The sequence below is a fragment of the Schistocerca gregaria genome, chromosome 9, assembly GCF_023897955.1.
Source record: "Schistocerca gregaria isolate iqSchGreg1 chromosome 9, iqSchGreg1.2, whole genome shotgun sequence".
Taxonomy (NCBI): Eukaryota; Metazoa; Arthropoda; class Insecta; order Orthoptera; family Acrididae; genus Schistocerca; species Schistocerca gregaria.
In genome coordinates, this window is record NC_064928.1 from 93,208,328 (window position 1) to 93,224,803 (window position 16,476).

At 36.3% G+C, this 16,476-nt stretch overlaps 1 protein-coding gene across 1 annotated transcript in view; it reads left to right on the forward strand.

Moving 5' to 3' along the window:
* The window catches only part of LOC126292316 (mitogen-activated protein kinase kinase kinase 11-like), a 576,187-nt gene that overhangs the window by 480,051 nt on the left and 79,660 nt on the right, over nucleotides 1–16,476 (forward strand). The window contains exons 6-7 of the mRNA XM_049986253.1: nucleotides 4,257–4,373; nucleotides 9,153–9,305. Coding sequence (XP_049842210.1) covers nucleotides 4,257–4,373; nucleotides 9,153–9,305 — 270 coding nt within the window. The remainder of the gene's footprint in view (nucleotides 1–4,256; nucleotides 4,374–9,152; nucleotides 9,306–16,476) is intronic.

Here is a 16,476-nt window from a genome sequence, read left to right on the forward strand (position 1 = left end):
TTCAAGCATATGGCTGCTTGCTAGAGATGAACCTCTCTTTCTGTTTGTTTGGACCATTAATGTCAGAAGAATTATAGACAGAAAAGTGTAGGTAATGGACTTGTATCACTATTGAAATAAGCCCTTCATATAAGAAGGGTAAAAGAATGGACCCGTAAAATTGCACACCAATATCATTAAATCGATGTGCTACACATTTCATAAACATACTCTCAATTTGAATATAATAAATTTCCTTGAGACGGAAAAACTCTGTCTACCTGCGATCCACGGATGAAGGGCAACAGGTAGATTCCACATTCCCAGATTTTGGAAAATAATTTGCGACATGCTGCCCCAATGTCTGTGAATGATAGTAAGAGCATACAGAATAGGTTTATAGGTATGTGAGTGGTTGGAAGACTTCTTAATTCAGATAACCCAATTGTTCTCCTCGATGGAGAGTATTCGTCAGAGACAAGGCTATTATCAGGAGTACCATGGGGAAGTGTGGTAGGATTGCTATTATTCTCTATATACATAAATGATTAGATGGACAGGGCATGAGCAGCAATCTGCAGCTGTTTTCTGATGATGCTGTGGTGCATGGGAGATGTCATTGTTGAGTAGCTGTAGGAGGATACAAGATGTCTTAGACAAAATTTCTAGTTGGTTTGATGAATGCCAACTAGTGTAAAAAAATGTTTGTTAATGCAAATGAGTAGGAAAAACAAACCCATATGTTTGAATGTAGCATTGTTAGTGTGCTAGTTGACATAGTCAGGTTGATTAATTATCTAGGTGTAATGTTGCTGAGTGATGTGAAATAGTGCAAATATTTAAGGATTGTAGTAGGGAAGGTGAATGGTCAATTTAGGTTTATTGGCAGAATTTTAGGAAAGTGTGGTTTATTTGTGAAGGAGAGAGCATATAGAACATTACTGCAACCAATTCTTGAGTACTGCTTGAGTGTTCAGATTAAAGGAAGACATTGAAGCAGTTCAGAGACAGGTTACTAGATTTATTACTGATAGGTTAGATAAAAATGCAATTATTATGGACCTGCTCTGGTAAATAAAATGAGAATCCTTGGAAAGAAGGTGACATTCTTTTCAAGGAACACTACTGAGAAAAGTTACAGAACCGCCACATGAAGCTGACTGTATAAAGATTATATCGCTTAAGGACCAGAAAAGTGAGAGATATTGAGGCTTGTACAGAAGCATGTAGACAGTTGTTTCTCCCTTGCTCTATTTTCTTGTGGAATATGTATGTAGATCCAGATGTAATTGAGGTATTAAATGGTGGATTGGCACATAAACGAGACTGAATTCATAGCTAAGCTTTTGGACAATATTCTTTCCCTGAGTGAACACACACACACACACACACACACACACACACACACACACACACACACACACACACATATTCATTTATTTTCACTCACACAGCTGTGTTGTCTCAGAGCTCTTTGTGTGTTATTTAGTCTATTAGCTATGAGATGGGTGTAATGAAAAGATTTAAAAAAAATTCCGTATTGATTATACGTCTTACTGCCTTCAGTGCTTCAACTCAGCAGAGTGATTGCCTATACTCCTTCCATTATTTGCTTCTGCCTGGGTATTGATTTTTTCTCCTTCCTCACTTCTGTCAATACTGCGGTGTTCTTGTGCTATTACTGGAGTGTAGTATTTTGTCTGTTTGTAATCACAGTGAAATGAGATTCCAAAATTGGATTTTGAGGCATACCCAGGAGCAGATATAGACTCAGATCACAATTAGATGGATGTTTAAGTGAATCATCCAGAAGAACCAATGTGGGAAGAAGTGAGATACTGATGTACTGAAGAATAATGAGGTGCATTGCAAGTTCTCCAAGGTTGTAAGTACAGTGATAATGGATACCAGAGCAGTCAGTTCAGTTGAAGAGAAATGGACATGTCTAAAATGGACAATCACAGTAGTTGTACAGATAAACACAGGAACAAGGAAGATAACACCAAAGAAATCTTTGGTAACAGGAGCAGCATTTTAATCAATTAACGATAGAAGGAAGTACTAAAATGTCCAGGAAAAGATAAAAATACAACAGTATAAGTCTCTTAGGAATGAAAATAAATAGGAGTTGTAGGGAAGGAGAGGCAAAGTGGCTGGAGGGAACATGGAAAGAAATCAAAATAGTAACGATTTTCAGAAAACAGATTCAGCTTTAACAAGACAAAATTAAAAGCAAAGGCAGCAACATTAATAATGCAAGAGGGATCTCCCTGTTAAACTGAGATAAGAGAGTAAATAAGTGGAAAGAATACACTACAGGTCTCTATGAAGTGCAGCAACATGAAAGAAGAAGAAATGGGGATAGATTTGGAAGACTGGGAAAACTTTAAATCAAATAAAACAGAGGTATAGAAAACATTTCTTCAGAATTTCTAAAACTGTTGGGGAAAATGGCAACTAAATGGCTACTCAAATCGGGATGTCGTATAGACTCTGAGACTGGAGACATACTGTCGGACTTTTTGAAAAATATCATTCAACAATTCCAAAGAGAGCAAAGGCAGGTAAGTTCAACAACTATTGTACAATCAACTCCATAGTTCGTGCAGCCGAGTTCCTGACAAGAATATTTTACAAAAGGATAGAAAAGAAAATTGAGTATCTGTTAGACAATGATCAGTTTGGATTGTGAAAGGGTAAAAGCAGCAGAGAGGCAATATTTAATGTTGTGTTTGATAATGGAGGCAAGACTGAAGAAATCATCAAGACTGTGGCATAGGATTTGTTGATCTAGAAAAAGTGGTTGGCTATGTGAAATGGTGCCAGATGAAAGAAATTCTGAGAAAAACAGGAATAAGCTGTAGGGAAAGACTGGAAATATACAATATGTACAAGAACTGTGAAAGGACAGTAACACTGGAAGACCAAGAATAAAGTGCTCAGATTGTAAATGGTGTAAGACAGGTATGTGTCTGTTGCCCTTACTGTTCAGTCTGTACATTGAAGAAGCAATGACAAAAACCAAGAAATGTTGAGGACTGGATTTAAATTAGGGTGAAAGTATATCAATGGTAAAATTCACTGATGACGTTGCTATACTCAGGGAAAATGAAGAAGAATTCCAGGGTGTGTTGAATGGATTGATTGAAGAGTCTAATGAGTACAGAATGTGGGCTGAGAGTAAAATGAAGAATCACAAGAGTAAAAAGAAGTAGCAGAAATGAGATTAGCTAAAGGCAAAGGAATTCTGCTAACCTACCTTTTAAGCAAAGTAATGTACAACAGATGAAGCAAGGGATACGTAAAAAGTATACTACCACAGGCGAAGAGAGAATTCTTGATCAAAAGGAGTCTACTAGTGTCAAACATAGGCCTTAATTGGGGGAAGAAATTTCTGAGAATGTACACTAGTGATGCACAGACTCCACGAAAAAGGGAATTGAAACATTATGAGATCTGGTGATAAAATTAAGTGTACTAATAAGATAAAGGATGAGGAGGGTCTCTGCAGAAGTGTGAAGAAAGTTACGGAAAACACTGACATGAAAAAGGGATAGGATGATCAGACATTTGTTAAGATACTGGGGAACAACTCCTATGGTACTAGAGGGTGCTGTAGAGGGTAAAACTGTAGGAGAAGGCAGAGATTTGAATATATCCAACAAATAAATAAGGATTTAGGGTGCAGGCTCTACTCTGAGATGAGGAGGTTGGTACAAGAGAGTTGATTGTGGGTTGCATTAAACCTGTTAGATGATTGATGACTCAGGAAAAAAAAGTCTGGAGATGTAGGACAGTTTCATAAACACCCAGCTGCCTTATATACCATGTACAGTATTGTGGCTTTTCTGCTCCAGTTTGCTGTTCCTTCTTCATAACCTAAAAGAGCTGCTATTGGTTAATTTAATTTGTGTGTTAAGAGTTTTTTTATATTCCTTGTCTACATCAGTGCATTTTCTCCTTTTACAGAAGCTTCACAATGCTCCATTTGTTATCATAATGATTTTCCTTTTATAAACTTGGCTGTCTTCTTTATCATTCTTTTTTAAGTTTACTTTTTCAGCATTACGAATGGTACTTGTGTACCAAATTCCTTAGGTAGTGAAATTAAAAATTAAAAGTGGCACATGCGTTCCTGGTTGACTTATTTCACTGCAACAGTGTAACGTTGCATATAAGTTAAAGTATTAGTTTAAATAATGTGCTAACCTGTGTACCATATTTTCGGTTCTTGTTTTAGAACAAAAATATATTTTACGTATTTTGACTGCTGTTAGGTTTCCGGCACACCATTACTGTGCAGCACACGGCACTGGACCGTAAACCTCGAAACCCTTCGAGTCCAAACAGTCCACCTGGATCGCCCAGCATTCCGAGGCTTCGAGCAATTGCACGTAAGTAGAATCGGCGTTGTATAAGATGTCAAGTTTCTTTGGTTACAACAAAATTTGTTGGTAAAACAGTTTAAAATTCCTGAAGGGAAATATGGATAGATCCAGTTTCTTCTGAAATGAAAAAAAAGACCCATCCACTACTTTTGTGTCATTTTCTTAATTTATGTTAGTGATGCCGTGAGACAGCTGTTACCACAAACTTCTGACAATGTCAACCAGTTAATAATGTGTCCAGGCTATTGAAAACCATTCAGTTTTATGCATCCCTGGTTTTCATTTAATTGACCCTAAATGGATTAGTCTGTCCACAATTTCACTGAGTCTACAAATTAACTGAGCATCTGAAAGCATGTTTAATTTTGATTTGAAGACCATAGTATGAAACTATCAGAGTTCACAAATATTTTTCTCCTACTTTTTAATAGGATACAGCTGTTTGGTACAACATGAAGTATATCTGACACTGTGCATAGCAGTTCATCATTCAATTTTCAATGTGAATGCTGTCATATACCAATTTATTTGTATAGTGAATGACAAAATGCACATATTATTCAGGCCTACAACACATTGGGTTGGCTTTTATGTAATTCAAATTCACAAACTGCAGTCTTATTGTGATAAAGGATTGGACACATGTTGAAATATAGGCAAAAAATTTACCATTTTAGTAAATGTTATGTGACGTCACTAGCTGACTTTACATTACCAGCGTATTAAAACTTTTGAATTATTGCTGTGAGAAGTCGTTGTCAGGATATCTTTTGTCAGAACTGCTTACCTTTCATATTTTGAGATGTAACATACAGTGAAAAGCTATTACAGTTTTTTTAAAAGACTTAGGTCAAAGAAGGTATTTATTCAGTAGTACACAAGAAAGAAGTAAATAAAAATTGACATGTGAAACAGAGTCACAAGCTTCAAAGATAACACAGAGGTGGCCAGGTAGCTAAGCATTAGTGGCACACCAGAAGAAGATTAGAGGTAAGACACAGAAAACCCCCTACAAAGATCTCCAGATCACAAGGGGGCACGAATAAACATGATTATGTGTTAACAGGAGGATATATCTGTCTTACAGATGCAGACTTTCAGGCATAATGGACTATGAGGTTAGCAGCTTGATGGAAGAGTAGAATAACAAGAGTAAATATTAAGGAAATAAAACTCTGAGACACAAAAACTGGTGGTTTTTCATTGGACCATGTGAAAATTGTGCACCATTCAACTTTATATGGAGAAGGAAATAAGTGATGACTATCTCAGATACAGAAGAAAGACTCAGTACTGGTACAATCACCAACGTAATAACAACTGTTGATAAATTTTGCATCAGATGAGAATTGCTATTCATAAAAAAAAAGTTTATGCAAGTGGTATTTTGTTGCAAACAAGTGGCCTACATGCATTGTAAGCAGTAGTAGGGAAATATAATCATCTTGGTGTCAGAATGTGCATCTTAATGTGATATTTCATTTCCCTGCAAAGCCAGAGGATTGATAAGAAGGGTTTGAATTTGGAATCATTGCTTTGCAAATGGACAAACCGACATTGTGAACACTAGAAAAAGCAACCAGTCTGTCAGCAAAAGCACTCTTTTATCGCACTCCCTACCGATTTTATGTTAAGCTTATCTATAAGTGAGCTCAGAGACTGGGATAATAATTTTGATAATAGAAGGACTGGGCAGTTACTCACCCCCTTCAGTGAAAACTTCACACAGTCAGAAAATAAGCAGAATCATTAGCTCTCATTTGTCACATCTTTTCTTTGTTGTCTGTAAGATAAGCTAGGAATGTTTGTATTGTTTTCTTATTTCAAACTGTTTCTATGTCACAAAATTGAACAGTTTTGATTGATTGTGACTAGTCAACTGAAAACAAATCAATAAATCTGATCAGCTTATAGAACCTGTTTCTCACAATTCTTTCCTTCTGGTGCCCTTATTTGAAAGTAGCTAGCAGTTACAAAAACCAACAACAATATAGTTCCTGAATGTAAAAGTGTTGAAGGACAGTTTTGCTAACACTGACTGGACAATCAGCACTTAAGTTGCTCGATTGTGTTTGTCACACATTGTCGTATACTCAGTTTTCTCCATCACAGTCTCATTGACTCCATAGGAAGCCGAGTCCTCAATGGAATTAAGATTTTAGTTGGGTGGCACTTCACTTGGCTACTCCTCTGAAACAGTTCCCCCATTTCTCCACAAATTTGCAGGATTCTGATGGTAGTTGGTCCATTTTCATGGCAGGGAACACAAAGAAAAAAAAAAAAAAATGCATCAGTAATTTGTGTTGGTCTGTATATTACTAGGCTGATTTGTATGGACTTTCGTTGTTTCCTTTTATTTCACAGTTCCATCTGGTGTTGTCAAGAAAGTTTGGGATGGATGCTTGAAAGTAAAACAAAGAAACTGGAATCACAAGGACAAAAAATATATTTTAAGAGGAAGCATGAAAAAATAGATTGGATGAACAAAACAAACTGAAATTTCAGGAAATGTGACAAAAGAACAAACACACACACACACACACACACACACACACAGCACACACATCTGTAGACATACTTTTCACTGTCACACTTTGAAAATACTGGAAACTGTTGTCTCACTTCTGATGAACTTGATTTGAGTGGAACTGAGTAAGTGCAGTAACACTACTTAAAAACTACTTGAAGTATGCAGTACTTCTAGGATTTAACCCATTGTAGTTCTGTATGTACTTTTAGAGGCCTAAACCATCACAAAAGATGATGTTTCTAATGAAAGTGAGATACATGTACACTAACTGAACCAGATAAGGTCACAACATCTAATTTTTTGCCATTTAACAAGATACACCACAACTTGGTTGTTTTGTGTTTGCTGTCTCTAACTTTAGGAGATGGGTCTAAGATTGCTCCTGAAACACAAATAACATTCGTATTAAGCCAGATATATAGTTCATTGTGATCAGTTACTGTTCAACAGTATTAATTTCCAACAAATTTTGTTGCTTAATTACATTAATTTAGTTTTGTTGATCTATATGAACTTATTGATTCAATCAAAGATTTAGAATAAATTAAGTATTTGAAGTAAAAGAAATGTTTTTCAAAAGGGCATGCTGTAGTAGACCGCTTGTTATGCATGAAACAATATTTTTTTGCTATTATTAATTTGATTTGTTTTTACATTTTTACAGTGCTGCAGTATCTCTTGCTCTTGTAGGATTCTGCACAAGTGCACCTGTATATAGTTGAATTTTGTTGTTGTTATCATTTGTTATTGCTGTTTGCTGTATAGCAGTGTGCCTCACTCAGTTGCTTTTGTACATCTCTCTCTTCTTGCTTGTCTTTTAATGTAATGCCACTTCATCCTGGTGGAAATTTAGTATGGAGCCTCATAGTCTTTCACAGAATTTCAAATATGTATGAACTGAAACAGTTGTCTTAGGTCAGTCATAGCTTTTGATGCTTCAAACAAGATTTCCATATTGATGAGAGAATGTTGTTTTTTCCCTGGACTAGAAAGAGTGACAGTTTAAATTAGCATTACAATTATAATCGAAAGAAAACATCACTGTTTGTGTCCAGCAGTGTGACAAACTGAATAACAGAAGTTGCAGTCTAATGAATTCATCTTTTATTTGGTAGTGATTCTCATTAACTTGAATGTATGGATAGTTCTTTGCAGTTTTTCTCTCTTTATTGTTACATTGGATGACTTCATAGTTGTTCACACACTGAAACATATAGACTGTGCTCATAAGTTCAGCCTGTTACCCACCTATTATTTCGCAGTAGCCATTAACTGTTCATGTAGCAAGTACCTGCAGTTTCCATATGGAATTCTATACTGCTGACCCCCTTGTGATCTCTGGCCACGTATGAAAAGTTAATTGTCTGCATATTAGTTGTGCAGTTTTACCAGTTTTGTTTTTCACGAGTTGAGCAGCAGTTTACAATGCCTTCAGCCATAGTTTAATGTCTTCTGTTGAAGGTCAGATTTAAAGTTTAGAACATTTATTTGCTCAAGTGTGTGTTGAATTGGTGCTAAAATATGTAGTAGAATTTTCTGCTGTATTGCAGTTAAGTTAAATAGTTGGTGAAATTTTATTGGTTGCTAATATATTTGAATAGATTATATTTGAATAGATAATTACTTCAAAAGTATATTTCCTTCTCAGATTGGCTGTATTTTTCCAACAAACTCAAATAATGGTATTTTATTGGCAGATCTCACATGTATAAGCATGTAGTTTTAGTTGAAAAGATGATCCAGTCACACTAGCTGGAGCAAAATATTTAAAATTCTCATCATTTCTCTTTTTTCTATTCGGTGGTGCATGCACACAGACTTCTGCAGAATGGTTCCATGTTGCTGTTTTGTTCTGTGTGGTCACTACTCACACGTTTCAATCGTGTGACTGAAATTCACTAATCGAGTGGTCAGTCTTCTTCATTTGTAAAATAGTTTCTGTAATGTGGTAGAAGTTGCCATACAGCACATGACAGATGTCACTCCTGTCAGTCTTGATTTCATCAGTTTCTTATTCCAGCATTTCAGTCTCCATTCTCAGTTTTGGGTGAGATTCACATTCAGTCAGATGCACGGAGGCACCACTGTTCCACCATTATTTCATCACATGCTCCGTGTACGGTGTTTTCGATGGAATATTGTGAGTAACTGTGAACTGAGGCACATACCCACAGTCCCTTAATGAGCAGAGCCCCCAGTATCCATTCTCTTCACCTCCAGACAAAGTACAGGTCCTCGTGTTGGCTTGTCTCCAGTCCCAGCCGACGGGGTGAAGGGTAAGACGTGGGGTCCCAGCACGTGCCACCAGCGGGAGCGCGGCCAGATCATCTCGCGCGTCGTCGACGGCCAGAAGCGCTGGAGCCGGAGCGCGCCCGACCTGGAGAAGCGCACGGCCCTGCACGCAATAGGTACGGGCTCAGGAATGCGAGTGGGTGTAGGTGCATCCGCAGAGGCACTGTACGACAGTGCCGACGGTGCCAACTAACCTGTCCTGTCCCTGGTATTTCTGGAATGACTTGTGTTCCAGCCACCATTACTCACTCCCCTCCTTTTTGTCACCCGCAGCACAGTCACTTGTGCTTCCTAAGTCACCAGGCGGTGGCAGCGGCGTCTCACGAGGTGGTGGTACTGGTGACAGTGGTTTTGGCGGTGGTGGTTATAAGTAACACGTAAATTATGACAAACTGTTTTTGAAAGCTCAAATCTGTTCTTCCTTTGTGCGTAAATTTTCAGATTTGAGGTTTTCATTCCATCGTCTTTCCATTTTACTTTCGTAGTTGGCATACTTACTAATGCTTACGTGTATTTAAATTGTATCAGTTATACTTTCGTAAAAGGAATTCCTTAAATATAGAACCTGAATTTTGCATTGGCAGCATATATTGCTATATTACTTCCATTCCTGTTGCTTTAAAAGCGTACTTTATTATTGAAGCACGTAAAGAAAGTTCAAATTTTCCTCAGGAAGATTGCACACTATCTAAATGCTAGTAAAGTAAGTTTATTGTAATGTGTTTCACATTACATAAGTTCCTTATTTCTCAGCATTTTCGTTTCCACTGCAGTTTCTATATTCATGATTGTGCTGGCAGCAGTAAAGTTCGTGTTATCTAAGGGCTTGTTAGATGAAATTCTTCACAGTCTGGGAGTATGGAGATACTTGATGGCAGCTTCATGGCTGGAGTTTTCTTATCCTCAGACTGTGCTCTTTATTATTGATTAATTGCAGAAATGCAGTACAGAGTCTTTTTGCATTACTTAGAGCTCACACTCAAATTCTGTTTCGTATACCATCTTTTAATGTTTAAACATTACACTAACAACATTTTACTGCAAAATATTTTAATTTGTGACTCTGATTACAACAGTTTTCCTTCTTTCAAGAAATCAGCTGTCATACAACATTTCATAACAATGGCAATGATCTTTTATGCCTGTTGAAGCACATTTTACAGAATGAAATCATTCATGTTATTCCATTTTATCTTGTGTTGATTTGTGGAAAAAGTTGGCAATTCTTTTCTTTTATTTGGATTTTCAACGATTTAAATGTTCATTGTATCTGAACTAGCAACAACATATGACAGCCCACAAAACTGCTAAAATTTATGCATCTGGTATGTTTTGTTAAACTGACTTGAAGAAAGAGTGTCTCTTCAGTCACGTCTGTTAACAGGACATACAGTCAGTGATTCTGATAGTAATTTTCAACGTAGCAGTTGGCTATTACCAAAACTTTTTTTGTTTTACCCTTAATAATGCAGTATTTAACAGCTCATTTCATTTTCACACTCTTTCACTTGGTTATTTATTTATGTCAGTAGCAGATAGCAGATTTTGCTTGGAATTTTTACTGCATTTTATTTGGCTTCTGCACAGCATTAGAGTGGTGCTTTGTAATATATTTCTTTTCTTGTAATTATTTATGGATTTTTAACAGTCATATTTCAGAGTTTAATTCAGGATATGAAAGGAAAAAAATGACATTATTTTCTTCAGTTATGTGTAAAGTAATATTGATTTAAATGTGGAACAGTTAAAACAATATTATCCGAAGTGTTATTTATACCTTTGCAATGTATTGTCTATTAACTTTTAAATTCATCGTAAAACTCTTTTTGCCACATTCATATGCAGTCCTTTATTTTGATAAAGATAACTAGTGTTAATTAGATCAACACATGCAGACACGTGTAAATAGATTTTTATACAGTATCGTTAATACAGTGTTCTTGACCATACTGCTAGATTTACAACCATGTATAACTGGTGCCAGCACAGTCATTTCACTGATACTCTCAATACAGTTTTTTAGCAACCTGTAGTATGACTAGAGTTATTGTGGGATAAAGTTTGAAATAAATTCTTTTAGGCTCGAAAGACAAAATTACACTCAGTAATTACATGCCAATACAGTCATTGCTCTTTATGTATTTTAATGAGGGAAGAAATTGATTATGATTTGAGTGAATTGATTGGACTTCTTTCTGATTACTGTTGTCTGCTTGCTCAGGCTATTCTCAGGAGAGGCTCAACTACCCCTGTAAGTCTGATCCTTGTTTTGTCTTATTTGTAGACTCATTTTATTTTATTTTTGTAGATTGCAAATGTGTTGCACAAACTTTGCAGATAATAGATGAAGATAGTGCATGGACCTACACTGTAATTAGTTTTGTATGAGTATTTTACCAAGTTTTATATTAAAGAACAACAACATTTGTATTGGTAAGATTTTTGTAATGGTTGTCAGTAGTAGGCAGACTTGCACAAAAGATGTAAATTTATGTTTTGTTTTTAGATTTTTAGCATTCTGTGCCAGTAGTAGTTATATTTTTAAGATAGTCACTGTTCAATGTAAATATTATTTTTACTTTTTAAACTTATGGTGTCCTATTCATAAACATAATTTGCAAATTTGTTGAAGAATATGAAATAGGTACACTCTTATTTGGACACTCAAGTGTTGATTGGCTGTAGAAGGAAAAGCTAGATATAATCACAGTTTTGGTATTTGAGGTAATTTACATATCTTCCTTAGGTAATGAAATTTACCTGAACTCGATAATTATCCTGTGGTTTGAGGTTTGTGAAAAGAGTTAAGGTAATCCTCAGTTATTTTCTAGTAATGCTCTACATATTAAGTCATCTCGTGTAATCAAAGACCTTCAATGGACAGTTGATGAAAGTCTGATGATCAATTAAAAAGAACGTCATTAAATACAGTCTTTACTATAAGTTCTTAAATGTACTTTGAGAATCCTGTGTGAAATTATAATGTTATTGATACAAATATGTGTGCTGCTGTAAAATTCAAGACCAAGAACTTATTTTTTCACCTGGTGGTGGTGCCTTTTAACTTACTTAATAACTAATTTGTTGGTTTAATTTTATTTTTTCAATATGAAGTAACTTTATGTTGATACAGGTTTATTGTTAAACTTGTGTTTTTATTATCTTTATTCTGTATATTTTTGGTTTGAAATTCAATAAATACGAATTACTGTAGGCTTTTCTGTTTATTTACATAGATTAGTTCCCATTTCATAACTTGATCTGGAGACAATACAGCACATAATGATATAATTACATTACACAGAAAAACAACTGAATACTGTTATTGTGGGAATGGTACCAAATTTTCTTCTGTGCTAATTGTTTATGATATTTACTCCTGCTTGTTTTAAATCAAATTAAAGTGGCCATTTTCCTTTTACTAATCACATTGCTGTACTTCTTGGGTACTGGGTTTAAACATTAATATGAGATCAGTTTAAACATGTTTGCATTTAATATCTTTTAATCCATTGTGTTTGAAATAATGCCACTCGTAACAACTATTCTTACTCTAATACTTAAATGAAAAATGCCTGTAGGCTGTGTATCTTTTCATATCTTCTTTATGTTTGCAGTACAATACCAAGGATTCTTTATGTTGTCGAGTTCAGATGCAGTACAGATTTCTAATGACATGAACTCTTGTGTGAGATTCTTTAGTTTCCTTCTGTACCCAATCATGCACTTTGTCAGTGTCTTAATAAACAATAACACATGATTGCCTTACAGTGTCAACACACTATTTTATCTAATTATTATTCTAAAGTCTAAGAATTTCAGCACTGTATCATTTCCATTTCTTTGGATCATAATGTTAATTTAAAAAAAATCAGTGAATGGTTAACAGAGTGATGCCAGTAAAGAAGAGCTGCACAAAGCTCATAGCATAACAGTGCTTCATATATCGGTTTTATTCATGATGGATAAATATATTATGTTTTATTTATGGAGTTTGCAGCAGTAACATGATTGTGAGAGTTCAAAGGATAAATCGTGCAATAACAACTTGAAAGAATAATAACATTTAGCCCTGCATTTTAAGCAGTGATCAATGCCTTAAATTAAGTGAGCCCTGCTTATTTGTTACATTAATTGTTTAATTCATTAATTAATCAATTAAGTAATTATGACAGTTTCTTACCCTTGCTGCAGGGGAGAGGGGTAGAATGAGATGGCAAATCTCTTTTTACTAATAAGTGAATGGTAGTAGTACAGCAATCAAGGCATACTCTCTGGTTAATTATAAATACAGCCTATCCATCAAATTTTGCCTTTCATGGTCAGCAGTTGTTCCCTTGGTAAGGTGTGGTATTATTATCTACAGCTTACACAGAAGCCATGCTGCAATTATGAGGGTTGAAGAATGCAAAAGGAAGGCAGTAAGTAGTTGATAAGGTAGTGAGACATGGTTCTAACATCCATGTTATTCATTCTGTATAGTAAGCTTCAGTAAAGGAAACCAAAGATAAATTATGAAAGAGAATCACTATTTGTGACACAGTAATCCTGTCGGATACAGTAGAGGACTTGGAAGATGGGATGGTTAGAGTCTTGGCAAGAAGTTGTGATTATCAACAAAAGTAAAACAAGAGTAATGGAATGTAGACAGATTATCAGATGATGCTGAGGGAATTGGATTAGGAAATGTAACACTAAAAGTAGTAGACAAAGGAAATGAAATGATCGTATAGCATTTATTGGCCAGGATATCCCCTTCTGGGTTCGGCAGCCATATTGCAAGTCTTTTTTTTAGTTGATGCCACTTTGGCGACTTGCGTCTCAATCATGATGAAAATGATGATGAAGGACACACAACACACAGTCCCGAACAAGTTTTGCTATTAAAACAGAGAAAAACTGGCAATAATGAAGGACACAATGGAAAGTCCAGTTTGCAATATCAACACTATTATGAAAAGGCTGTATTGCTACACATCATAAAAATGGCAAGTGAGTTGCAGATGGGCCCAACAAAAAGCCTCTTACACATTAAGCTTTTGGCCAAACTCTTCCTCAGACAAGAAAACATACATTTACACAAGCAAGCACGCACACACACACGCGCGCACACACACACACACACACACACACACACACACACACACACACACACACCTGTACAGCTACGTTATGTCAGCACACACATACCTGTACAGCTACATTATGTCAGTCGAATTCACAATGCCAGGCCTGCATTGTGTATTCAGCCGACACAGTATGGCTGAACATGTGTATGTGTTTCTAGCTTGAAAAAGGGTATCTGAAAGCTGGAGGTTTTTCATTCTTTTTTATGTGCCTGTTGATGACTCAACACTTCCATTATTTGGCGATTTGTTACTTTTCCTCCTAAACTACTTATATTCTGTCAAAACTTTTCATACCTTGATGGCAGAAGTAAAGACAAGTGCACAATATATATATAAAAGTGTTTCAGAAAGAGAATATACAAACCATGTGAGGTGTAAGGCGGGTTAATGATGTCACATTGGCATCAAATTTCACCACAGTTCTGAAAACTCGTGTGGTGTGATCAAGGGGGTTGTGACATTGACACGTGTGTCAAGAAAATGGCAGAGGAACCCTCTGAGACCCTCAGTTTGGTACCACCCTCAGAGCACACCTGCACACCTTTGTAGGGCAGTTAAAAATGCCCGTTTACTGATTCCTAAATGTAACCATTTTGACACATGTCATCTGAATGGCACTACATTACTGAACTTGCACTTGCTGGGTGCAGGCAAAATCTAATGGATGTCAAAAGGGATGCCTGTCATGCCTACACCTTTGAAATCTCAGTGGCTGTCACTGTATAGGAACATTTTTAAAGTGCCCAAATGAAAGTGTGTGGGTGGCACTGAGGGTGTAGCCAAACTAGGGTGTCTTAAAGAGACTCTTTTTTTTCTGTTTTATAAACGCATGTGTCAACAACGTCTCCACTTCCCCCGATGATTACAGCACAGGGTAGAGAAGTGTAAAGAATCTTTGCTGCTTCAGATCACATTCAAATTTCACAAAATGGTTTTAAAAGGTGGCAAGTGGTTCCACTCTGTATCAGACCAAAAATTGCAGTTTTGCTACACTCAAAAGAGTTATTGTCATATTAGTGGGGTTGATGCCCCACAGTGTCCCTAGAGAAGGGATGAATTGTATGGGGTGTTGTAGTAGTGTCAAAGGCTGTCAAGACTCTTGCCCTGTTGCTCTTTGCACTGTGAAGTGTCATTTTTGACCGCAAAATGTGTGGGAAGCAATGTCCCAAGGAAAAGGGTGGTTTCGTTAACACCCTTTATGCCACCCTGAGGCCTTTTCATATTGCTTCTGAAAGATGGTGTGTCTGAAATGTTTTCCTTGGTCACCCATAAAAAACTGCACGATTTCAACACAGGGCATCATGGTTCTGGCCGGCATCACAGAGGTGTCAAGAGAAGGGGTGAAATGTGAGTAAGAAGGGGGGGTGTTGATGACTTTCTAATTGTGTGACAATCTATGGGGCTTTGGGAATAATTGTGGTGAAATTTGGTGCTAATATGAAATAATTAACTCATGTTGCACTTTACATGAACTTTCAAGCTCTGACCGTCTTTTTCACACTTGTTGACACCATACTGTTTGAAGCATCTCCAAACCCGATGGTGACATTACGGGATACCATGGTTTTCCTACATTACAGATGAAGACTGCAGGCACTTTAGAGCCTAATTTCAAACGTCTGCATCTGCAACACTTATAGGGTTTTAAAGAAGTGACCTTTTAATTGGGTTGTGTGGTGTATACTGAATTATTAAGAAGTATTTGTATGGGATATAATTTTTTAAGGAAATGAAGCCATGTTTTGTGAAGGCAGTATTGACACATAGATCACTGATCCATTCTGGAGTTATTCGAGTCTGACATGAACCCTTTTGTGGACCAGGATTACTTTCTTCAATCATTTTAAAATAAAAAAAGGAAATTATAAGCTACACATGATGCAAAGCAAAGTGTTAATATAACACTCAAACATTAGTGATTTACACTTAGGTGTTGCAGGTGAATCTGCAGTAGCAGACAAAGTTTGAGAGGAGATGCAACTACATTTTATATGTAAGTGATTCTTATTTCAGGCCTCAGGCCACAGTTATCATGCAGTTGTTTGCCGATGTTGGCTTCATCGTAAATGAGGTAGTTTTGTCTGAAGCTCTACAGGTATGAAAGTATAGTTCAAAACATCGTGCACTTAAAATTGACACATTACAGTGTTCACACTTT